This window comes from Pelophylax lessonae (genome assembly GCF_965119305.1).
Source record: "Pelophylax lessonae genome assembly, chromosome: 4".
Taxonomy (NCBI): Eukaryota; Metazoa; Chordata; class Amphibia; order Anura; family Ranidae; genus Pelophylax; species Pelophylax lessonae.
The window spans coordinates 587,844,347-587,870,592 of NC_138771.1; the positions used below are offsets into that span (position 1 = coordinate 587,844,347).

General features: G+C 42.8%; 1 protein-coding gene across 1 annotated transcript in view; it reads left to right on the plus strand.

The window, feature by feature from the left end:
- Positions 1–5,813: 5,813 nt before the first annotated feature.
- DSN1 (DSN1 component of MIS12 kinetochore complex) overlaps positions 5,814–26,246 on the plus strand; it is a gene marked incomplete at its 3' end in the record, with an annotated part of 80,268 nt that continues 59,835 nt past the window's right edge. Inside the window, exons 1-4 of the mRNA XM_082256028.1 lie at positions 5,814–5,996; positions 10,197–10,270; positions 12,047–12,119; positions 20,147–20,234. Coding sequence (XP_082112154.1) covers positions 5,846–5,996; positions 10,197–10,270; positions 12,047–12,119; positions 20,147–20,234 — 386 coding nt within the window. The 5' untranslated portion in view covers positions 5,814–5,845. The remainder of the gene's footprint in view (positions 5,997–10,196; positions 10,271–12,046; positions 12,120–20,146; positions 20,235–26,246) is intronic.

Sequence of the window (26,246 nt, forward strand, 5' to 3'; positions counted from 1 at the left end):
TTTCACATTCTGCTATAGAACATTCCCTCCAAGAAATTCATTTTTTTCATCCTTCTAGGCCAATTTGTTTTCTGCTACATATTTTTGGAAAAAAAATCGCAATAAGCGTACTTTGGTTTGCTCAAAAGTTATCGCGTCTACAAACTAAGGGGAAAGATTTGTCATTTTTATTTATTTTACTAGTAATGGTGGTGGTCTGCAAATTTTTTTTTTTTTTTTTCCGTGACTACGACATTGCGGCAGACAGGTCCGGCCCCCTTCTGACCTTTTTTGACACTTTTGGGGGTACTAGTGACATTACTACAGTAATTAGTGCTAAAAATATGCACTGTTACTGTAATAATGACATTGGCAGGGAAGGGGTTAACCAAGGGGTTACATGTAAACCTAGGGGTGTGTTTACTAACTGGGGGGGGATGGGCTTTTGAAATTACCATAGAGACCAGTGATCCTATATAAAAGGATCACAGGCACCCTGCGATTATTTCAGAGAGCACACCCCCCCCCCCCCCCTTAGGCAAAAACATGAAGAGCTGTGCTGTGAATAGACCAGCTCTCTGCTAATCTATTTATAGCACCCACCCTGACACAAAATTCAGCCTGGTTTTCTAGCATTTGTCAAAGAACTTGTCAGAAGTTATCATGCTGATAACAGAACGGAGCAGGAGAAAGGTACGGGACTCGGGCTTTGAAGAGAGGTAGGTAAACACTACAGATATGTGCCCTGGTCAGATTTCATGAATCAGGTTTACATCCACTTTAAGGCCTCATGTACACTGCTGCTGATAAACAGACGTTTAGGAGCAGTTGGGCGTTTTTTTTTTTTTTTTTTCAGCAGCCCCTGAACTCTCCTCTGTTATCTCTGTCATCTTATCTGTCCATGTACACCGACTGGTTTATAGGCGTTTAGAGGCAAAAAAGTTCAGTGGCATTCTTTTGAAAGCAAAAACAAATACGTTCAGATGGAAGTTTATTGGCATTTGAAACGCAAAATGTTTGTAACAGCGTGCAAACGCGTCTAAACATGGTATACGTGGGGATACGTTTCTGACCATTTTACAATGGAAAATTATTCTAAATGCAAATGCCGCTAAACGTGGCATGTAAATGCGGCAGAACTGACATTTTTAACTGTCGGTTACTAGCGTTCAGGAAAGGTTTTCAAACATCCCGTGTATATGAAGCCTAAAGGTTGCTACCCTAATAACAATTAAAGGCAAATCTTTTTTCTTGATTTGGATAGTGGAGAGGGATTGGAACTTCAGTTATTGCTGACTGTGACCCCCCGTTAGGGAGTCTCCCGCTCTCTATTTGTCCTGTTTCCCATTATTGAAAGTCAAAGTAAACCCCAAATGTTGGGTTGTACTCAAAAATGTAATACCGGGGATGCTAGTTCTGGTGACATGTGGGTCCCCAAGGAATTCCCATCATTTGCTGGGATTTCCTTTTTGCTTCCTGTTTGGGGAAATTTCCCTTCATTTCTTGTTCCGTAGCCAAGGGGACATAGATGGAGAACAAAAAATAATCTGATGGGTTATAACACTCCCTTTAGTGTATCCAAAGTTTAAAAAAAAAAAAAAAAAAAATTGCCTATAGTTTTACTTTAAGTTGTAAGTGTTTTTTCTCAAAGTCGTCTTCCAGGACAGCCCATGAGACGTTAGGCTCCTCCCCCAGGGACAGGAAACACATTCCAAAATTAAAATAAAAGGCGGTCCCTTAGTCCTCACCTTCAGTATTTTTGTTTCCTCCGGACAGGGGGTAACATGTTCCTGGAACTGAAGCTCCCGGTCTCCTGGACTGTCCATGGAAAGACTTGGAAAGATGCATCTCCTCGGCCCATAGCGGTACCCCTTAGTGCCGCAATAGGGGCTGACCGCTGTCTCCTGTTCTCCTAGCCTCTCGGCAGGACTACGGATGCTGTCTGGTGGAGCGTTGGGGAGTTCACTCCGTTGGCGGCCGGTTCCTTGGAGCAGCAGTGCTGTGTACCCGTGAACCGCTAACTTCGGAAGAAATTTTGAAGTTGGCGCCAAAGACGGAGGGGGCGGAACTCAGCGTATCCACTCTGGCCGCACGGGAAGTGACAGTGTCACTTCCGGCGCAGTGACGGCATCCGCGGGCGCCGGAAACCCTCGTTCCAGTTTCCGAAGGCGCGAACAGAGAGTTCAAATGGGCGACCGATGTTAGGGGAAACAGCAGTTGCTGGGACCACCATACAGAGCGATGGACACCACGGCAGCAACCGCACAGGCGGCGGAAGTCGGCTCTGGCATCGGCACCTCTCAGGTAAGCAAGGGGGAACGACACCCTATTTGCAGGTACCTGTTAGGAACTCCGTTCCCCTTCCCCCCTCTCTTTTCTATCGTTAGGGGCAGGGGTTAAGCAGCACCGCTCCCTCTTTTCTATCCACAAGGTGGAGGGGGAAAAATGGGAGGTGGGAGGAGGACAAGTATCTCTAATTAAATTCCCTTGTCTTTTATCTTCCAGGCCAAGGCTCAGGACAATAACCCACCTCAGCCCCCCAAAAAGAAATGTGCTGTATGCGGAGAAAAATTGAGTTCCTCTTGGAACAAAGCAGTGTGCCGGGCATGCATAGCTAAACTGGTCAGAGACGATTCTGCAGTCTCTACCCAGAAAATGCTGTCCTCAGTGAGAGATGAGCTAAAAAGTACATTTAGTTCATTCAGGACTCTCATTGAAAAGATGCAGGCACCAGCCCAGCCTTCCACCCCAGCTCAGGCTCCACCATCCCTAATTGACCCATTGGTTTTGGAGGAGGAAGTTTCTTCTTCCCACTCTTCTGCAGAGGGATCAGGATCAGGAGAGGAACCAAAAAGCAATGTTTCCCATGATAGCTCCAACTTTAAACTGAGCCTGGAGGATATAGATGATCTACTCAAAGCGGTTTATACCACTCTAGAGATTGAGGAGGAAGAAGTGCATCTCTCTAAGCATGACTTAATGTACGCTAGTCATAAAAAGCATGCTAGAGTGTTCCCTGTGCATAGCTCACTATTGGATGTGATTAAACAGGAATGGAATTCTCCTGATAAAAAGCCTTTTTTTCCAAGAAACTTAAAAAGAAGGTATCCATTTGACGAAAGTGTGGAACAGCCCTGGAACAAAATCCCTAAGCTGGATGCCTCTCTTGCCAGAATCTCCAAAGGAACTGACTTGGCATTTGAGGATTCAGGAGCACTAAAAGACCCTATGGATAAGAGAACAGATATCTCTTTACGTAGGGTCTGGGAAGCCTCCATTATGAGCTTAAAGCCAGCCCTGGCATCCACCTGCATAGCCAGACACCTGGAGCTGTGGCTATCTCAAATCCAAACACACTTGACTGCAGGAACATCGAGGGAACAGATTAATAAATCCTTTCCACTCTTATTCCAGGCAATAGGATTCCTGGCGGATTCTTCAGCTGAAGCTGTAAGAATGGCAGCAAGGACCTCAGCTTTAGCTAATACGGCCAGAAGAAGCCTATGGCTCAAGACATGGTCGGGAGATATTACTTCTAAATCTCGCCTTTGTGGTCTTCCCTTCACAGGCGACCACCTTTTTGGCCCAGGCCTAACAGAAGCCCTGGAGCGTACAGCGGATAAAAAGAAGGGATTCCCAGATAAGAAGAAATTCCCCTATACTCAGAGGAATTTTCGTGGCAGGGGCAAACAGCAGAAGTCTTTTGAAACTCAGCAAAATTTCAAAAAACATTGGACGGGGCATAAAGGAAAGGGGAGGGGTAACATCCTGTTTAACCCTCCTAAACGCCCCAACCAGCCCCAATGACTCCCTTCTCAGAGTGGGAGGAAGATTAGGGGCCTTCCTCCCACTGTGGAAGAAGATTACTTCCAGCCCTTTTATTCTGGACCTAGTAGGCCAAGGACACAGGCTGGAGTTCTGTCTTCAACCTCCAGAAAGGATCCTGATCACAAATCTTCCCAGGGATCCAGTCAAGGCCTCCGCCTTGAGTCTTCAGTTAGGGGACCTATTAGATCAAAAAGTAATTATCCCAGTCCCCAGAGAAGAACAAGGAAGAGGGTTTTATTCTCACATCTTTGTGATTCAAAAACCCTCAGGAAGTCATCGACTGATCCTGAACTTACGCAATCTGAACCTTTCAATAGCATACAAACGCTTTCGCATGGAATCAATATACTCCATAGGGAACCTACTATTCCCAGGGTGTTTCATGGCAACCCTAGATTTGAAAGATGCGTATTTTCACATCCCCATACACACATCCTATCAGAAATTCCTGAGGCTAGCAGTAAAGATAGGACCGGAAGTCAAGCACTTCCAGTTCAGGGCACTGCCCTTCGGGCTGTCCTCAGCCCCACGGATTTTTACCAAAGTCCTAGGGGAAGCACTAGCCCCTCTAAGGCTAAAAGCTATCATGATCACCCCCTACCTGGACGACATCTTGGTAGTGGCAGAATCATACCAGAAACTGGAAGCATTGACCAGCTGTCGAAAGCCGGTCACTAGAAAAATGTATGCTAAAATCTGGAAGAAATTTCATTTTTGGATGTTGGAGAATCAGAGACATTCCCCAGATATACCAACTATCTTGGATTTTTTTCAGGAAGGCATAGACAAAGGTCTCTCCTTAGGGACTTTAAAGGTACAGGCTGCCGCCCTTAGTGTCTTTCTTCAGTTTTCCCTTAGAGAAGACCCAAATGTGAATGCCTTTTTCAGAGCAATTGCCCGGACAAAGCCAACCGTGCTTAAAACGTGTCCAGCTTGGAATCTATCCCTGGTACTCCAGGCCTTGGTTACCAGTCCGTTTGAACCCTTGGTAGACCTATCAGTAAAAATGCTCACCCTAAAAACCTTATTTTTAGTAGCTATAACTTCAGCTAGAAGAGTTAGCGAATTACAGGCTCTCTCAATCAGAGAACCTTTTCTTATGATTTTTGATGACAGGATTGTGCTAAAAACAGATCCAGGATTTTTGCCAAAAAGGGTCTCTTCTTTTCATAGGACTCAGGACATAGTCCTTCCTTCCTTTTGCAATTTCCCAAACAACAATAAAGAGAAAGAATTTAGCTGTTTGGATGTCAGAAGATCCCTCTTGAGATACCTGGAGGTGACTAAAACCTTCAGGAAGACTGATACTTTGTTTTTACAATTTTCCGGCTCCCATAAAGGGGAAAAAGCTTCTAAGGCAACCTTAGCTAGATGGATCAAACAGGCTATCACAGAAGCCTATATAGTGAAAAAGGTGGCTCCACCTTTCATTACTGCACACTCTACTAGAGCATTGTCCACGTCTTGGGCTGAAAGGGCCGGTGCCTCACCAGACCAAATCTGTAAGGCAGCTACCTGGTCTAACTTTTCGACCTTTGTTAGACATTATCGCCTGGACCTCCTCTCTTCTCAGGAACAGGCGTTTGGTCGAAAGGTGCTCCAGGCAGTTGTCCCTCCCTAGACTGGTAAGTGCTTGCTCATCGTCTCATGGGCTGTCCTGGAAGACGACTTTGAGAAAAGCTGGGTTATACTTACTGATAACTCCTTTTCTAATAGTCTTCCAGGACAGCCGGATTCCCACCCGAACTATCTGGTATTATGTATAATGTATGATATGTGTCTATATATCTATGTATATGTTTTACAGGGTGTCCTGTGGTTCTCATGAAATACTGAAGGTGAGGACTAAGGGACCGCCTTTTATTTTAATTTTGGAATGTGTTTCCTGTCCCTGGGGGAGGAGCCTAACGTCTCATGGGCTGTCCTGGAAGACTATTAGAAAAGGAGTTATCAGTAAGTATAACCCAGCTTTTCTTTTAGGTGTGAATAAAGAGGTAATATTCTACTTTCTTGGGCCCAAAAAACACCAATTCCCAAAATGACTTCTACCGAAAATCAAAGCGGCAGCCGAAACAACTTGTCTTTTCAAGAGTCTTCCCCAAGTCCTCGTGCTAGAAGAAAATCATTACGAAGATCTGTTGGAAAGAAACGTCGGAGGACACTACCACCTATTTATCATAATGCTACAAGTAAGTGGCGTGTTGGAGCTGAACAAATTTCATCAAACCCATTCTCTAAAGCTTTGTACACACAAAAAGTAAAATTTTGTACAGTGCACGATCGGCCGACTATCTGACCGTTGGTATAGTGCTTTCAACAGACAATTCCTACTTTTCGAACAATAAAAACTGAAGGTGCAGGCTAGAAAATGTTTATCGTAAGTCAACACCACATCTGATTTTCGTTTATTTCGTACAGCTTTTGTCTGAAAAAAAGATTGTAAGGGCAAGACTACGCATGCTTAGAAACTAAAAAATTCATCATTATAAAAAACTTAACACATGACATCAATTCTGAAGTTGTATTCTGTCCTACGAAAATTTTCGTAAGTTTAGTAACCATTTTTGATCTGAGATTAGCATGCAAAAAAAACAAAAAACGGACAATTATTTGCTTAACTGATCTCATCGTGTGTACCAGGCTTTAGGGCTTCTAGAAAATGAAATGGATCTAAAATATTAACCTCTAAGCAAGGTGATATCAGATATAAATTTCAGTAGCGCAGGAATGGTGGTATCCCCTTATAACCTATAAAAATGAACCTCTGGTCTCTCTGATGCACCAGACTATAATTCTGATCACCAAGCTGTACACTTTCTCCTAAAATCATAAAAGTCCAACAAGAGTCCATAACGATGCGCATGCAAACAATGGATTAAACAGGCCGCGCTACCTTGAAAACGTCATATCTGACGAAACGTACGTCAGTCGCGGCGTGTTGACGCCATCAGAGCGAGACGGAGGACGGGCGGAAAAGCCGACCGGCAGGCGGCTTGTTATTATTCTGTTCTGAGCGTTCTCAATCCGATGTTTGTAAGTTGCTTTCCTTTGTTTTAACATTAAAATATACAGTTTTACACTATGGGGTATTTTATTTATATTTGTGACCCTGTGACTGATGCCCCCACTGGGAGATAGGAATTTCCACTACACTAGGAGGTATTTGAGTCTGAATTCTGGAGTACATGAGACCTTGGTGGATCTGATTCCTATGCCTGGCGTTACCTTATAATACATCTGGTAAGCAGTTTGTGGATTGGGGTGGCAGCCACTGATCCTGTGTGGAGATTGGTATCCATCTAGCTTTTCCTTCATTTTTTCCACTGGCAAATTATATGTTTACATCTGGTAAGCAGATAGCACTATTGGTGGTGGTGGTGGTACTATCCTCTGGAGAAAGTTGGGTGTTTAAATACACTACTATTGGCGATTTTTGTATATCCATCTGGCAGATTGCACACTTGGTGGTGGTCATTACACATTCGGTGGTGTTAACATAACCTGGAATATTGGCACTCATTATTTCACGGTTTAGTGGGATATATTCCACGTCCAATATATATTAGTTTTCACTCATAACATTTATCAGTTTTACGCTATGGGATTCTATATCATCTTCTTTTCTATGTATGTGGTCTAAACGCCTGCTGAGCCTACTTATGGTCCAAGACCTGTAACACAGTGGAGTTTGATCTGGCTGTAGGATATTCGTTTGGAGTTCTTGGGTGTACAAACCCCTGCATTGGGCGCAATTTTTGATTCACTTCGGTTAGCAGTTTGTACCACTAGCGGATGTTCGTTCATACTCAGTGGACTCTGAGCACTTAATTTTATTTCTTTTGGAGTTTCGAATAAGAGACTTATGGACTTTTCTAATGGAATTTCACTATTTATTTGTTATTGTGTGGTTATAGCACTTTTCAATTGAGTAGCGCGGCTTGTTTTTTATAATTAATTTTCTTGGGTGTATGTCACACTTTAGTGTCCATTCACACTAGCACGACTTGTCAGGCGACTTGGTCAGCCTGACAAGTCGTGCACCGTCGCTCCCACGGTGCAGTACAGGAGCCGTTCTAATAGGAGCGACACAAGTCGCTCCGACTTAGAAAAAGGGTCCTGTACTACTTGGGGGCGACCTGGAGGCGACTTGCATTGACTTCCATTATGTGAAGTCCGTGCAAGTCGTGCCGAAGTCGCGCTGCACGCGACTTCACAGGTCGCCCCCTAAGTCGGAGCGACCTAATGTGAACGGGGACTTAAGCTGCTGCTTCATTTATTATTTATTTAGCGCGGTTACCTTTTTTATACACCATGGATTAAACAGCTCATCCACAGGGAGTTGATACTAGTGAAATTTTAGAGGGAACACGTCACTCTCCACCACCACTGTGCCGGGAAATATGTAGTTGAATTGGAGACTCACCAGCTCACAATGCCTCCCCACTTTCATGGATCAGGCATAAACAGCATGTCACCAACAATATATTTCATCCAACTCGAATCAACCCTTTGTTCAGTAGTGGCTCCTCTCGTGTATGTATGTGGGGGATAAGAGACAGAAACCGCCACTAGCGTGATACTGTTTTTAACCAGAAAATGTATTAAAAGCATCACACATTAAACTCACTTTTTGGAAGAGCAAGTAATCGCATATAACAATCCACATGCGCATCGTTATGGACTCTTGTTGGACTTTTATGATTTTAGGAGAAAGTGTACAGCCTGGTGATCATAATTATAGTCTGGTGCAGAGACCAGTGGTTCATTTTTATAGGTGGTAAGGGGATACCACCAAATATATATCTGATATCCCCTTGCTTAGAGGTTAATATTTTAGATCTATTAAATTTTCTATATTATTACTGTTTAATTAGCAGCATTGTGTGTTTTTTTTTTTTTTTATTTATTTATTTATTGTACTCCTAAGCGCATAGGATCACTTTTATCGCCTATTTTCGATAGGCAGCTTTTGTAAGTGTTTTTTGTAAAGGCTTTAGGGCTTGTTCACACCAGCCTCTGCATTACAGAGCAGTAGCTGGTGTGCAGTTCAGTCTGTCCCCCCCCCCCCCCCCCCAATACTTACCTGAGCCCCCTCTCGATCTCCAGCGATGTCCATGAAAGCCTTGTCTCTCTGGGAAATCGCACTACTGATTGGCTTTTGCCAGCAGTGGGCCATTCAGGAGATGAGAGGGGTGGGACAGAGCCGTGGCTCCATTTGTGAATAGAGACACAGCTGCGGCTCAGGAGCGCGCACCTGCTTGGGTGCCTCCACAGCAGCCAGCAGGAGGGAGAGGCCAGAAGCACTGGCATGGAACCCTAAAAGGAGATCCCCCCCCCCCCCCCCCCCAAAAAAAGGAAAATTAGTCAGCAATATTGTAGCTGCTGTTGTTTAATATAAGGACAGTTGCCAGTCCAGGGATCCAGCGATGTCAGCACCCGAGCCTATTTTTTTTCAGGTGCAGGCGGTGGAATCTTAAGTACTTTTAAGTACACAATGGGACCAGAGCATGTATGTAAAACGAAAATGTACTTAAAGTGAAGCAATACCTTTTTTTCATTTCTCAATGCATGCAAATACACAGCTCCATAGAAAACCATAAGTGACAGGGATACCAAGCTTGGGGAGCATGTTAAGGGGATCCAGGACTATGACATGGTAGATTACCTAGGCAAGCTGGCTGGCCACAAAAAGGATATGTTGTAGTCCTGGGTCCCCTCTCGGTGCTCCCTAAGTTTGGTATCCCTGTCACTTATGGTTCGGGAGCAGTGCCATGCCAAGCTGACCAGGCTGTGTCTGTTTTTGCAAGTGTACGTAAAGTGAGTGTACTTAAAACGAGGTATGCCTGTAAGGGAAACTGGCAGTGAAGCCTCCACAGCCCGTTTCTGTCTGTGCATGCACTTTGTGAATGGTCCTGCAGTCTTCTGGGACCTGTGTGTGTGACCTGAGGCCAAACATCCTTGTAGATTGCCACTGCGATCTGAGTGGGAAGTGGGTACCTGTAAAAACCTGGTACCAGCTCGCCAAATATTTCACCCCCCCCCCCCCCCATTCATCATCCTGTCTGGGGCCCTGTAGTACTGTAGTACCTTCTGCTAGGCATTGAGACTGATAATAAATAGAGACATATGGATGTGAATAATTTTTTTATGTTTTTATAATAATGGTAATTGGCAGCATAATTCCCTCTTTGTGTGGCTTCATACTTTGTATCCCAATTGATTTTGTCTTCACACAGTGCGTTCAACAGAATGATTGATTTTATTCTAGGGCCTTCCCATTTGTTTTGCCACCAGCTAATCTGAAGATGGAAGCGCATTGTCTGAATATATTGTGTGCAGATGGATTGGCTAGACTTATTTATTTGTCTGTTTTGTATTGACTGTTACAGATCTTAGTGATGCCATCAGCCTGTCATTACCAGAAAATGATCGCCTTATGGAGCTCATACATGCTTGCTTCCAGGTGCAGTAATTTGTTTGTATTTTTGTTCAGTTTATTGTTGAATATAAAATATTTTCTCATTAAAAAAAAAAAAAAAAGCAGGTTATGGATTTGTATTTATCCACTTCCATACTGGGCCAAATCTTGCACTCCTCTCCTACATGTAAAAATCATTTTTTTTTTGCTAGAGAAATTACTCCTAACTCCCAAACATTAGATCATTTTTTTTTTTAAGCAGAGACCCTGGGGAATAAAATGGCGGTCATTGCAACTTTTTATGTCACACAGTATTTTTCAAACGTGTTTTTTTTTATTGGGGGGAAAAAAAAACAGTTCCATGAATGAAAACAAAGCACTAAAGTTAGCACCATTTTTTTTTTTTTGTTTAATATAAAATATGTTACGCCAAGTAAATAGGTACCGAACATATCACGATTTAAAATTGCGCACACTCGTGAAACGGCGCCAAAGTTTGATACTTAAATCTCCATAGGCAACGCTTTAAAAACTTACAGGTTACCTGTTTAGAGTTACAGAGGAGGTCTTTGGCTAGAATTTTTGCTCTCGCTCGAACTTTCGTGGGGATACCTCACATATGTGGATTGAACTCCGTTTATGTGGGTGCGACGTACGTATGCATTCGCTTCTGCATGATGGGACGGGGGCACTTTCAATCCTTCTTTTTTTTTTTTTACCTTTATTGCTATTACAAGGAATGTAAACATCTCTTGTAATAGGAATAGGGTATGACAGATCCTCTTTAGAGAGAGCTGGTGTCAGTAAGACTCGCATCTCTCCTCCAGGCTGGGAAGCCTGAGATCAATAAAAAAAATATTGACTTTCTAGCTGAGAACACGACCGTATTTACAGCTGCCAGACCAGACGTGAAGTCATAACGTTGCGCCCAGGCCTCTGAGTCATGGAGCCTGCCGGGGTCCATCTGGTCCTCGGTATTCTCTATGGTGAACTTCCACTACTGGTGGATTCCTTCACTGGCTCGTCGATCGTAGGAGAGAAATGTCAGCATTGGCCTGAGTGGGAACTATTTACAATACATTTTGTTCCTTATCCCCCAAGAATTCATTGCTTTTCTAAACGTGTCTGTTCCCATGGAATTATGGGAAATATAATTCAGATTGCACCCTCCTTGATCTATTGACTATGCATTTCCTAAAATGACTTGTGAGAAAAGTTTGTAAAGCAGATTGTACAAACAGCTCCAATTTTTACCTAAGCTGTTTAAAAATTATTTTTTTTCCATCATTCTAAATGTGTTTTTTCATTGTTGTATCTATATGATTTAAAGAGCATTTTGAGTTTGCCACAAGCAGCCTGATGTTTCCGTTCATACCACACTGTCTGCCAAATCAGCTATTTCAGGGCCCTTCTAATGTCCCACTGGAACCTAGACACCTTATTCCGAGGGGAAGGATAAGTCTTATGTGACTTATTTCCTGAAGTACCAGGTTTTTCTCTGGAGCCGGGGGGGAGGAGCACAGACGTCCACGCATCTTTAGTGGGCGCAACTGAGTATATGTTCCTTTTGAGTATATGTTCCTTGGATTCAACCAAGTATATATTCCTTAAACTGTTGTTTCCACAATTTAATATATCATTATGGTCCAAATCATCAAATACCTTAATAGTTTTAAGCTATTGCTGGTCATGATCCTACGCTGAGATTGAACACACCCAGGCAGTGTTGGTGGTGGTGGGCAGACATTTTACCGGATATTCTTTCATTACTATTCTGTTCTGTTCTTGGTTACCATGTCTTATTTTATTTTTTTCCATCAGTGTTCGGTACATAAGCTAGAAAACTCCTTGTCGCATATTGATGGATTTGACTCCAGTTCTTTTAGTGCCTCCGGTGAGTTTTTATTTCTTTTTTATCACTTTTGGGGGAACAGGGGGCCACTTGTAGAGTGGGGAAAATAATTTATTTGACCCCCCTGCTGTTTTTGTAAGGTTGCCCACTTACAAAGAAATTAATGGTCTATATTTTGTTTCATAGGTGTGTTTTAAATGATGGAGACAGAATATCAACCGAAAAAACGTACAATACAAATGTTATAAATTGAGTTGCATTTCAGTCAGTAAAAAAATTTGATCCCTGAGCAAAACACGACTTAGTACTTGGTGGAGAAACCCTTGTTGGCAAGTAGGGGTGCACCAATCCGACTTCTCTAGTCCCGATACCTGGCATTATGTATCTGCCGATACCGATCCGGAACTACACACATACACAATATGCATGCGGCTGCAGTACAGAGCAAAGCCACTGCTTTATGTGTATGGCTCCTCCATTCACAGGCGGAGTGCATCTGATATCACTCCGCCTGTGAGCCGGACCTATACAGGAAGTAGCGGCTCCGTGCAAGTAAGGGATGGCTGAGCCGGGACGCAGCAGAACTGCATCGGCCCGTGGATCGGTTAATTGTACCAATCCCCCGATCCAGCTTTTTTGGCAGTATCGGCACCGATATCCGATCCTAATATAGGATTGGTGCATCCCTATTGGCAAGCACATAGGTGAGACGTTTCTTGTAGTGGGTTACCAGGTTTGCACACATCTTGGGTGGTATTTGGTCAACTCTTCTTTACAGGATCACATTTTCCTTAATGTGATTGTAAAGGCAGAATTTTTTATTATCTTAATGTCTTTTCTGCATGAAGATAAAAAGCCTGTGTGCTGCAGCCCCCCTAAATCCCTACTAATTACCTGAGCCCCCTTTCGACCTAGCGATGTCCACGAGTGCCTCGGCCATTCGGGGCTCTCCCCGCTGATGGGCTGAGACTCAGCCGTGTGCTCCCGCTGCTGTCCATGTCAGTTAACCAATCAGGAGAAAGAGGGGGCGGGCCCGAACGGCAGCTCCATGTCTGAATAGACACACACAGCTGCAGCTCAGCTCGGGTGCCCCCACAGCAAGAAGCTTGCTATGGGGGCACCTGAGCTGAGCTGCACTCAATAGGAGGGAGGGGCCAGGAGAGCCACAGAGGGACCCAAGAAGGAGCAACTGTGCTTCCCTGTGCAAAATCACTGCACAGAGGAGGGGTTAAGTAAGACGTTCAATTACTTTACAATTGCTTTTAATGGTTTCTTGGCTGTCTCTTAGCAACTTTGTTTTAGCTCCCTCCATAAACCATCTTCAGTGTTCTGGCTGAGGGAAGAAGGTTCTCATCCAAGATTTTACAATATAAGGCCCCTTTCTTTGGCCCCCTAATGCAGCAAAGTCGGCCTGTACCTTTAGCAGAGAAACAGCCCTAAAGTATAATGTTTCCAATTACCTGCTTGACTGTAGGGATGGTGTACTTCTGGTCATTTCTCCAAACACAGCCAGTCGAGTTAATGCCAGAGAGCTCAATTTTGGTCTCATCTGACCACAGCACTTTCTCCCAATTCTTATGTGAATCAATATGTCCTGGAGGGGGACCTTGCAGGTGCTGCAGGATTTCAATTCATGGTGGTGTATTGTGTTATCAATGGTTTGTTTGTTGACTGTGATCCCAACTGCCTTGAGATCATTCACAAGCTCCTCCCGTATAGTTCTGGGCTAATACCTCACTTTTCTCATGATCACCCCCCCCCCCCCCCCCCATGAGGCAAAATCTTGCATGGAGCTCCAGACCGAGGGCGATGTATGTCTATTTTGTATTTCTTTCATTTGTGAGTAATCGTTCACACAGTTATCTCCTCTTCACCAAGTTTCTTGCTGATGGTCTTGTAGCCCATTCCAGCCAAGAGAGATTCTGTGGGCCGAGTTGTCGCTAGGAGCGCCTTCTTAAATTGACAGGACTAATCTGTGTACCCCATGAGCACATACTGTAGCCAGTCTGTAGGAGCCAGAATTATTGTTGGTTGGTAGGGGATTAAATACTTTGTTTAGTCACTGAAATGCAACTCAATTTATAACAGGTGGGGGACTTGAGTCACATGACTTGAATTAAGTCACCAGTTTGAGCACTTGAGACTTGCTTGACTAAAAAAGACTCGACTTGACTTTGACTTGGTATTCATGACTTGGTATTCATGACTTGGTATTCATGACTTGGTATTCATGACTTGGTATTCATGACTTGGTATTCATGACTTGGTATTCATGACTTGGTATTCATGACTTGGTATTCATGACTTGGTATTCATGACTTGGTATTCATGACTTGGTATTCATGACTTGGTATTCATGACTTGGTATTCATGACTTGGTATTCATGACTTGAGACTTGACTTTGACTTGAGACATATGACTCGAAATGTCTTTACTTTTTTAAGTTATTAAATATTTGCATTTGCTCAAGATGTGTTAAAGCAAAATGAATGTGCCTGTTATGTTTCTGACACCACAGTCGCCTAAAACACCTCAGTGTGTTCTGATTTTTAGGACACTGGCTGTTTAACAATGGAAATAGCTACTCTAACATGTTTTTAGTGACTGTGGTGTTGAAACATGACCGGAGGAAGGATTTTGAGCTGTTTGGGCATTCAAAGTGTTTCTTTAATATGCCAAGAAAAAAGCACTAAGCAGTTTTGTTCATGTTGAAAATAAAACAAAACCTTTCCTGACCACTGACTTTTAACTGGTTTTAAAAGTGAAAATTGGGGTAGATCAGTATTTTGACTTGATTGGTGACTTGGCCAAAATAAATGACTTGACTTGCTTGACTTCTAGCAGGGACTCGACTTGGCTTGCTTTTCGCCACAGTAACTTGGGACTTGATTGAGACTTGAAGGTTAAGACTTGAGACTTGCTTGTGACTTGCACATGTGTGACTTACTCCCATGTCTGGTATTCTGTCTCTATCATTTAAAATACACCTATGATGACAATCCTAGACCCTCAATTGTTATGTGAGTGGGCAAACTTACAAAATCTGCAGGGGATCAAATCATATTTTTCCCCACTGTATGTATCATGACCATAATCCACCTGGAATCTTCAGTATGAATCACAACCATAATATTTTTTGTAACACACAAGTGTGTGTGTGTGTGTGTGTGTGTGTGTGTGTGTGTGTGTGTGTGTGTTAGAGATGCAGCCGACACATATCGGGTGAAAATGGTGTTAAATGCCAATAAGAGAAAAACGTGCCGATTAATGGCACCGAAAATGCACATGATTTTACTGTGTTTATGGTGTGTTTTTTCATTGGTCATGTGACTCCGTAACACGGGTACGTAATTGATGCGTTCTTGTTGCATTTTTCAATGCATTTCAGCCAGGAGGATTTTTAACACCACAACAAAAGTGCAATGGACCGGTGTAAAGCCATTCATAAGAAATTAAAGGGATATGTTTTTCTTGTGCTAAAGGTGCTAACAATAATGGCTGACAATAACTTCATATCTAACTTCATATTAATAAAAAGTCGAATATAATATTTTATGTGTGTGTATGTTTGTGTATATGCATGCATACTTACTTTTTTTTTTCTTGTCTTTCCAATTGGGGAGATCTTCCCATTGGAAGAATTACCCTTGCCTGTGAATTTTACGGTCGCTGTCTTTCCCAGTTTTTATGGTTACCAGGACAAATTGGGGTTGATTTACTAAGATTGGAGAAAGCAAAATCTGGAGCAGTTCTGCATAGAAGCCAAGCGGCTTAATTAAACAAGTGGAAGTTAGAAGCTGATTGGCTACCATGCATAGCTGCACCAGATTTTGCACTCTTCAGTTTTAGTAAATCATCTCTATAGTGTTTTTATTTTATTATTTTTGAAGTGTCTCCACTGGCAAGATATACCCACTCTGATGGGTTATGGGGGGAGGCCTTTTAAGACTTTAATGTTGAAATGGAAGAAATTCAAACCGTGTGGTCTGGCGAGCACTGGGCCATGTAAAAATCAACTGAGCCAGGTAGTAATTTATTGGTCCCAAGTCTGCCTGAATAGAAAAGCCAGCGGTGGCTATTCCCTCATCTATGCAGTTAGTCTGTGGGCTGAGCTAGAGAATATTGAGCCATGTGTTGTGGCATTAAAGTGGTTCTAAAGGCTGAAGGTTTTTTACCCTAAACATGTGCAATGCATTTATAGTTTGTCATGGTAGGTAAAAGGTGCTGCACTGCCAATTTAAATATTGTAATGTTCTATATGTCAAAGTGCGGTGACTTATTAAAATGTAGTTTTTAAAAAAAAAATGCTTGAATTCCTAGTTGTGGTGATCTATATATCCAAGTGTGATGTCTTGATAAACTAACCTAGAATAAATGCTCTAATTCCTATACAGAATCACACATTCTGCTACAATATAATCCAAGTGCATATAAATCACACGAACAGCCACCAAAGTGCACCCTGCAATCATATACATTTCAAAAGAGTGAATATTGCATTCAAAATGTTCACAGATAAGGCCATATGATGGTTAATATAGAGTAAAAAATAAATAATATGGGGAAAAAAATAAATAAAAATGTCGACAACATAGAAACCGTTTTTTGGGCCATGACAAAATGGCGTCGTCAAAGACTACATAATTTAATAGGCTTCGGGAAAATGGCCACCGATACTGAGTATTGGGATAGACTATATAAGTAGTCAAATCAATACCCCCGTTCTCCCTTGAAGTCACGTGGGCACGATGCCTAGGGCATGAGCGGAGGTAACCGGAAGTGACGGAAACGAGTACGGCGCTCGTGGATTGTTGCCAGATACATGGTTTTATATGTGAGTTACTGCTGTCTATTTTAAATAAATCTTTTACAAACTTACTACACCATAAGACTATATTTCATATAAATTTGTATACAAAGTATAGGCGCTAGAAGTGAAGACCCCCCTGTGGAGAAATTGAACCAGGAAGACACTGTATAACCAAAGGAACCAATCCCTGCGCTGCCAGTCCTGAGCATAGGAAGTGAATGCAAAGGAATTTATCAAATTAAATGGCCAGCGCACAGAGATGACAATATTGTGTCAAGAGAATCCACAGGCAGTGATCCATAGTGAATTTCAGTTTATTAAACAAATATAACCAGGGAATACATGCGTGTTCCCTCACGGGTCTGGATGGTGGTGAGGGCATTGAAGATAGACAATTGCTAGTGGTCATACCATACATATTTGTTTAATAAACTGACATTCACTATGGATCGCTGCCTGTGGGTTCTCTTTGACACAATATTGTCATCTCTGTGCGCTGTCCATTTATTGTGCTATATTTCATGTAACCCCATCCTGAATCATTTGGCGAGAGGACCCCAAAAGTACCCATTACCCACACAGGAAATAGAGCAATGGGGAACATTACAGAAGACGCCTAGTGGCGAGCATGATATACAGCAACAACAGGGAGATAATACTACATGCCTTTTTTTAAGCAAAATTCAGGTGAGAGGCCAGAGAGCACAGTGATGACACCTGAATGAAGGAAAGCATTTCATATGGAATGGTGAAGGGATACTTAATGGATATACAGTAAGGACATTTTTTTTTCTTGTTTGTTTATTGAAGATTTTTATTATTTTCTATTCTATATTAACCATCATATGGTCTTTTCTGTGAACATTTTGAATGCAATATTCACTCTTTTGAAATGTATATGGTAGCAGGGTGCACTTTTGTGGCTGTTTGTGATTTATAGGCACTTGGATTATATTGAAGCAGAATATGTGATTCTGTATAGGAATTAGAGCATTTCTTTTAAGTTAGTTTTTATCGAGACATCACACTTTTATATAAAGAACATCACAAATAAGAATTTGAGCAATTTTTATAAAAAAATGTTTTGGGTCACTGCACTTTGACATATAAAACATTACAATATTTAATTTGGCAGCACCATTTACCTACCATTTTACTTTGCTCAATAGCTGTGGATAAGCTATAGAGTGCCAGCAGCATTTACTTGTTTATTGCAGCATTTACACTTGTTTGACAGATACACATATTGGTAGCACGAGAGTAACCCACCCAATACACTAAAGCTTGTCATGGCTGAAAAAAAAGCCTGCCAACCTACCTCCTGCAGTTCATCAAGTCTCTTCTGTAGAACTACTATGACCTTTGCTAAAAGCCTGCAAAATGTAGAACTAACCTAGATAGAAATGTGTGTTCCTCTTGAGTTGCACTTAAAGTTGGTTAAAAGCATTGTTAAGCAGGTTGAACATTTTTGTATATACAGCACTAGGAACATAACTTGTCTCTAATGAAAGCAGAAGTAAACAACATCCAAAAGATAAAATCGGGCTCCAGGCAGTTTGTCATAATGTGCTAGTATGCATTATGATGGACTTCACTGAAATAAAAAGCCATCTTCACTGGGGTTTTCTTTCCAGGTTCATTGGCTTTGGTTATCTGATTGGCAATGCACATGGTAGTCGCTGTTTACGGCACGGGAATGCCGTTCCTTTAGAGCACATGCGTCGGTAATGTCACTGGCTGAATCTAAAGTAAATATCTCCTAAACCGTGAACTTTTAGGAGATCTTTACAGTACCTATTGGTAATCCTTATTCTAGGCTTACCTATAGGGAAAAATCAGGCCTGTGAGTTTACTTCCACTTGAAGCATGTGCTTTTCCCTACTGGCTGCTGTTTACTGTAGAAGGCTGGATACAATCCACAGTTGTGAACTTCTGGTGCAGTAGGGGTTAAGAGCTTTGACTGCGAGGCATTGGCTTTGCTCTCTCTCCCAACTTACCCATTCACAGAACTCTTATTCTTTCTCAGAATACAAAGCGCTTTGTGAAAAAGTTAAAGGAGGTCTATCCTGTCATCCATCTGTCGTCCTCCATAAACGTAGGCAAGGAAGGGAAGGGGGAGCATCACCAATGCTTTGTAGCTGCTGATCCTTAAGCAGCATTACACTGTATCTAAGCACCACAAACCAAAAGCACTGTTTAACCACTTGCCGACAGCCCACCGCAGATATACTGCGGCAGGCTGGCTTGGCTGCGCGAACCACCGTACAAGTATGGCGGTTCGCGCAGCCGAGCCAGCCTGCCGCAGCACACCCGCCCCCTATTAGGCATTGGGTAAGCCGATCCACGGGCCGGTGGCCATGATTACCACCAGGCACCCATGATCGCTCCCTGTGGAGAGAGAGCGATGGTCTGCTGTTATAAACAAAGCAGACCGTTCTTTCTGGAATGAAAACAGCGCCTGTGATCCTCCTATTCAGGATCACAGGTCTCTGTGTTGATTCCACAAGTCCCTCCCCCCATACAGTTAGAAAACACCCCCTAAGCTCACACTAACCCTTTGATCGCCCCTGAGTTAAACCCTTCCCTGCCAGTGTCATTACAGTGAAGAAAAAGTAAGACAGACAGAGGCGCCTCTAAGTGTAGACTTTTTTTTATAACGATTTTAATGAATAAAACTATACAATCACATTGGTAAGCATATATTCATGCCCATAAACAAGGTTCCATTGTGGAGAAGTGAACATCATCCGGTCCGAGATATCCATCCTGCTGGAGCTGAGATCCTCTCGCCGTGGCCGGCTTGTACGGCGGGATTGAAACCAGGAAGTAGGCTCGGTGTAGTTACCGACAGCGAGGCTTGGTAGGTAGTCGAGCGAGGATGATGTCACCTGCATGCGACGGGTTTCCGTGCATGCTGCCTGGGGGAGGGCAGCCGTGCTCCTTCATGGCAAAAAAAAGTGTCATTACAGTAACTGTGCTGCAGCAGCCAGCAGGACTTGAGAGACCCTTTTTGTTAGATGAAAATTATGTCCCTGGTGCTGTACCCACAACGAAATTAAAGAGTAAAATGAGTTCCGCCTGGAGAAAAAAAAAATATAGACCCTTACCTGTCCAGGGAGCCCACGATGTCCTCACCCCAGCCGATTTTCGGATCAGCTGCTGGATGCTGCTGCCGCTGCCATTCATTATAAGGGAAACTTTTGGGTGGAACGCTGCTTCAACTTTAAAAATTTTATAATTTTGTAATCTTTCCCACAGTATCTGCTGTTAAGGAGAAAATATTGCGCTTCACAGAACGATTATCTCGTGATGGAACACTCAAAAGATGCATTGAAGGCTCCAAAAGGTAACCTACTTTCTTTAACCTCTTAAGGACCAGGCCTATAAGTTAAAATCAGTATTCTTTTGCTAGCAGTATTTGCTAGAAAATTACCTAGAACCCCTGATCTCCAGGGTCTCTGCTATATAAAAAAAATATATATATATATATATATATATATATATATATATATATATATATATATATATATATATATATATATATAATTTTTTTTTTTAATAGCAGAGACCCTGGAGATCGCTGCAATACTTTGTCACACTGTATTTGCGTAGCGGTCTCCCAAATGTAATTTTTTTTTGGGGGAAAAAATGCACTTTTTTGAATAACAAAAAAAAAATAAAGACAATGTGAAAGAGAATGTTACACTGAGTAAATAGATGCCCAACATGTCATGCTTCAAAATTACGTACACTAGTGGAATGGCAAAAAAAAATTGGTACTTAAAAATCTCCATAAGTTTAGAGGTACAGAGGAGGTATAGGGCTAGAATTATTGCTCTTGCTCTAATGATCACAGCAATATCTTGCATGTGTGGTTTGACCACCGACAGGGCGCTTTGAAATTTTATTTCTCTTAAGTCTGCTGACAGTCGCCACCCATTCATACAGTCCTCACGATTGGGTATTGGCCTTCTCCGCAGGAGCAAGCTAGGAAGTAATTTTGTTAATACAACAAACCTTTAACATATAGACACATCCGCAGGGGGCCGTCCCTCTGGCCTATATCCTCCAGCCAGTACCACTCTAATCCACTTCTTTGCGGTCAGGAGTAGGCTAGGTTTTCCCTACTGGGACCTAGTGTCTGTTTGTTTTTTTTTTTTTTTTGTTTTTTTTTGTTTTTTTTTTTTTTAAGAATAGCTTTTTATTTTTTCTCACCTACAAGTTAGTCAGAATTTGGAGGACTACAAGCGTCAGCAGAACTGGGCCTCGTACTGGTTAATATAGAACCTTATGGAGTCTCAGTCTGCCATCGAGCGTTGCAGGCTTTTGGTACGCCCAGGCCTCGCAACGACAGTGCCCCTAGAAGCGGGGACGAGCCTGCAAAGTTTTCCTATCTTCGCTGGGATGTCTCAACGTCGGAACGCCTGGGGTTTCTAGCATCCTTCCTGGCTGACGGCACCCCCACCCAGGTGGGAGGTCTCCCTTGTCTGAGCTGTGCCCACGTTCGCGGTATGGTGAGTACTACTACCCCTGTGTCCCTGGGAACAGGTTTTTGAGGGGGTATTGAGTGGGCCCACTCTGGGGATGGCGGTACATGTAAAGTTTGCTGTAATATCCCCCTCATGGCCATGGGATGGCCCCCTATGTCTTGCCTTCCCTGTCCCTGCGGAGGCGCTCCTGCGGTGCAGACCGCCATACGGGGGTGTGTAAGGGATTCCTTCTCCCCGGGTGTGCTCTCTGCAGATCCCGGTGGGGGCCAGTGCGGGCGTTTTCTGCTGCGTTTGGCGATGTTCTCCCAGCCGCTATGTTTGGTAAGGGCTGGTTGTTTGGCCTCAGAGTGAGGGCAGCTGCCATTTTACATCATCATTGCCAGTGGCCATTTTCTAAGTGCTTTTCCTCCATTTTTGTGTGGCTCAGGGCTGGCTTTTGCCTCTAGGGGCGTGAGGTCACTTCCTCTTTATAATCAGCTTTCTCAAAAGCAGCGTGGCAAGTATAGGGACACTGTGGGGGGATTTTACTGGTTTTCTCTGGCTATATTTCTGCTATCACTCTTTTGTCAGTTTAGCTTTAGTTAAGAGAAGGGTCTCCACCTGTAGTGTAGTTTGCAATAGGGGTCCGTGGAAACCGCCGTTTTAAAGGGCCAGTGTAATTTTTTTTTTGCACTTTGCTAATATGGAGTCCCAGGATAGCAAATTCCCCACAGACCTAGTTGGTGGTTCAGATACTCCTGATCCCACTTCCTTAGCCTCTTTATCTGCTGCACTTGAGACTTTAGTATCAAAAGTTGATCTGCTGATGTCTGACCGAGTTACAAAGAAACGGCCTATGCCCTCTCAGTCTTCTGACTCAGAGCTTGTATTGATTGCCACGGGCGACGTCCCCCTTGAGGGGTCCCCATCTTCTCAGTCAGATGTGGAGCAGGAGGATTCTTCCTCTGGGATAGCACGTGACCGCGCTGCAGTAGACGCACTTATTAGCTCCGTTAAGGAGACTTTAAATCTTGATGATGAGCCCTCCATGGCAGGTAAGCAGGTTTCCTTCAGGACCCGCAGAGCCCTGAAGTCGGTTTAGGTTTTTCCTTGTCCCGAGGAGTTTTAGGAAACGGTAAATGACCAATGGCGTCGCATTAAGCAGCGCTGGTAGTACCTAAGAGATTTAAGTACCGTTATCCCTTTGCGGATTCGGTTGATACTCGATGGACTGTGGTTCCTAAAGTGGACCACACTGTTTCCAGACTGAATAAATCCACCTTGAAAAGCTGGTCGGCTCACCACGCTTCTAAGAAGACAGTGTCTGACATCCCTTATGCGGGGGATATTCTTTTTGATGACTCTCTGGATGAGCTGATCAAGGGGCGTACTGGGGGTAACAGTACTCTCTTGCCTCAAGTCTTGAAAGGTAAATCTCCCTACGCTAAGTGGGGTCCCTCCTTTAAGACTAACCGGGGGCCCTTTCGTGCCTTCGGGGCACAGGAAAAGGGTAAGTCCTTCAAGGCCTTCGGTGGTCACAAGAAATTTTGGACGGGTAATCTCAAAACGGGTCAAGCTGGGCTGGCAACCCAGTCCACCCCTTCCTGAAGGGACGCCCTCATCCGTATCAGGGGTGGGGGGGCCTCTGCGTTGTTTTCCCGAGCCCTGGCTGTCCGAGATTCAGGACAGGTGGGTTCACGAGCTCATTGAAAGAAAAAATTCCGCGCAAATGGATCTGATTATTGGATTGGCTGCAGCCTACCCCAAAAATATAGTGCAAAACTATATCAAAAATGATAGAAGTATGATAGGGTAATTGGCGCTGCCAATGGTTTTTAAAAAATGTGTGTGTGTGTGTGTGTGTGTGTGTGTGTGTATATGTATATATGTATGTATGTATATATATATATATATATATATATATATATATATATATACACAGGGGAATAGTATATCTAACAAATGTAAAACCAATGTATAAAAAATGTGATAACGATGGTGTAAATAAAGGTCCTTATATATACCCAATGGTTTCAATGTAATGCCACAGTATGTAATTTAATCAACAAAGGATATATTTATACCATAAATCAATAAATAAGACAACATAAATAAATAAAATATGTGCAGTGCCAACAAGCAATAAATATATTTCAACCGGTGGAAAATAAGTGAATCTAAAAATAAATAAATAATTATCGTGACTGGTGTAATACATAATTTAAACACTAGGTGGCAGTATTGATAAAAATGTAAAGTGTGGATATCCAAGTAAAAATTAGTTGTAATGTGATAAAATGTGCCAAGTGGTATGTTAATATCAAAAAAACTCTCAATACTAAAAAAGTGAGATAGTGGATTTCCAGGTGAAAAATCGATATATAAAATAAATACTGAATATCGTGCCAAGTGAAGGTAAAATAGTTTGAAATCTATAAAAACACTTATAGAAATTCCAAGAATAAATATACACAGATAATTAAATAGTCCATAATAAAAGTGAAAGAAGTCCACAAATATTGATCAATATAATGATCCTCCAAAGTGGTGCAATGATAATGTGCTATAAAGTGCCAAAGAAGGTTTTCATGGATGGAGGGGGTGCTTCCCAGTGATGGATCAGGTTGTGGGTGTCGGGTGAGGGAATTTCCGTGCTCCCCTTCCTATATAGCCCGCACTCACCAGAGAGCGGCACCCCCGCAGGGGTAACCAGCGTTGGATTAATGGGGTGTTCCCCGAAAAACTGCGGTGAGCCTCTCCGCTCCTTCTGGGATAAAATGCACTTCCTCCTTCCAGTAATAAGATAATTAGGCAAGCGATGTAGTATGGGATCTTGGGCAGCACTCCAGAGTGTTATCAATGATGTCCGAGATTATATGGATAGAAAACACTAATATAGTGATGTACTGCAAAATGTGTCTGTTTATGCTTAATAAACAGACACATTTTGCAGTACATCACTATATTAGTGTTTTCTATCCATATAATCTCGGACATCATTGATAACACTCTGGAGTGCTGCCCAAGATCCCATACTACATCGCTTGCCTAATTATCTTATTACTGGAAGGAGGAAGTGCATTTTATCCCAGAAGGAGCGGAGAGGCTCACCGCAGTTTTTCGGGGAACACCCCATTAATCCAACGCTGGTTACCCCTGCGGGGGTGCCGCTCTCTGGTGAGTGCGGGCTATATAGGAAGGGGAGCACGGAAATTCCCTCACCCGACACCCACAACCTGATCCATCACTGGGAAGCACCCCCTCCATCCATGAAAACCTTCTTTGGCACTTTATAGCACATTATCATTGCACCACTTTGGAGGATCATTATATTGATCAATATTTGTGGACTTCTTTCACTTTTATTATGGACTATTTAATTATCTGTGTATATTTATTCTTGGAATTTCTATAAGTGTTTTTATAGATTTCAAACTATTTTACCTTCACTTGGCACGATATTCAGTATTTATTTTATATATCGATTTTTCACCTGGATATCCACTATCTCACTTTTTTAGTATTGAGAGTTTTTTTGATATTAACATACCACTTGGCACATTTTATCACATTACAACTAATTTTTACTTGGATATCCACACTTTACATTTTTATCAATACTGCCACCTAGTGTTTAAATTATGTATTACACCAGTCACGATAATTTATTTATTTTTAGATTCACTTATTTTCCACCGGTTGAAATATATTTATTGCTTGTTGGCACTGCACATATTTTATTTATTTATGTTGTCTTATTTATTGATTTATGATATAAATATATCCTTTGTTGATTAAATTACATACTGTGGCATTACATTGAAACCATTGGGTATATATAAGGACCTTTATTTACACCATCGTTATCACATTTTTTTATACATTGGTTTTACATTTGTTAGATATACTATTTCCCTGTGTATATATGTATATATGTGTGTGTATATATATATATATATATATAATATATATATATATATACATTTTTTAAAAACCATTGGCAGCGCCAATTACCCTATCATACTTCTATCACGAGCTCATTCGTTTAGGGTACAAGATTGAGTTCTGATCTCGCCCCGCAGACGGATTCTTTCCAACAAATCTCCATCTGACTCCCGATCGTTTCCGGGATCTACAACGGGCGGTTCAAAATCTTCTCGCCCAAAGGGTCATCGTGGTGGTCTCTCAGCGGGACAGGTTTCGGGGGTTTTAATCCAATCTGTTCACAGTGCCCAGGAAAGAGGGCAAGGTGCGTCCGATTTTGGACCTAAAGTTACTGAACCGCTTCGTGTGGGTACAGAGTTTCTGGATGGAATCCATCCGGTTGGTGGTGGCATCTCTGAGTCCAGGGGAATTCATGGCCTCCATCGACCTAAAAGATGCATACCTGCACATCCCTTTTTTCGAGGATCATCAGCGGTATCTCCGCTTCGCAATCACAGAGGAGCATTACCAGTTTGTGGCGTTGCCCTTCGGTCTCGCTTCGGCTCCAAGGGTGTTCACCAAGGTTTTGGCTCCTGTGTTGGCTCTGCTACGGGGCAGAGATCCTTACCAGGTGGGACAGGCATCCTCAGTCTTGGACAGAAGATTTTCTCTAAGCCACCAGGTGAGATCGGATCTTTTGTGGTGGCTCCAGTCACCGATTCTGACACAAGGCAAGTCCTTCAAGCCGTTATTGTGGACGGGGCTCTCCATGGATGCCAGCCTGTCAGGCTGGGGTGGAGTTCTGGGCATGATTTGTGACCAGGGGACGTGGTTGGGGGAGGAGTTCTCCCTACTGATAAATGTCCTGGAGCTCCAGGCAATCAAGCTCTGTTTGTTCCATTGGTCAGCTCGGATTCAGGGCTGCCCTGTACGAGTGCAGACGGACAACGCCACAGCGGTGGCGT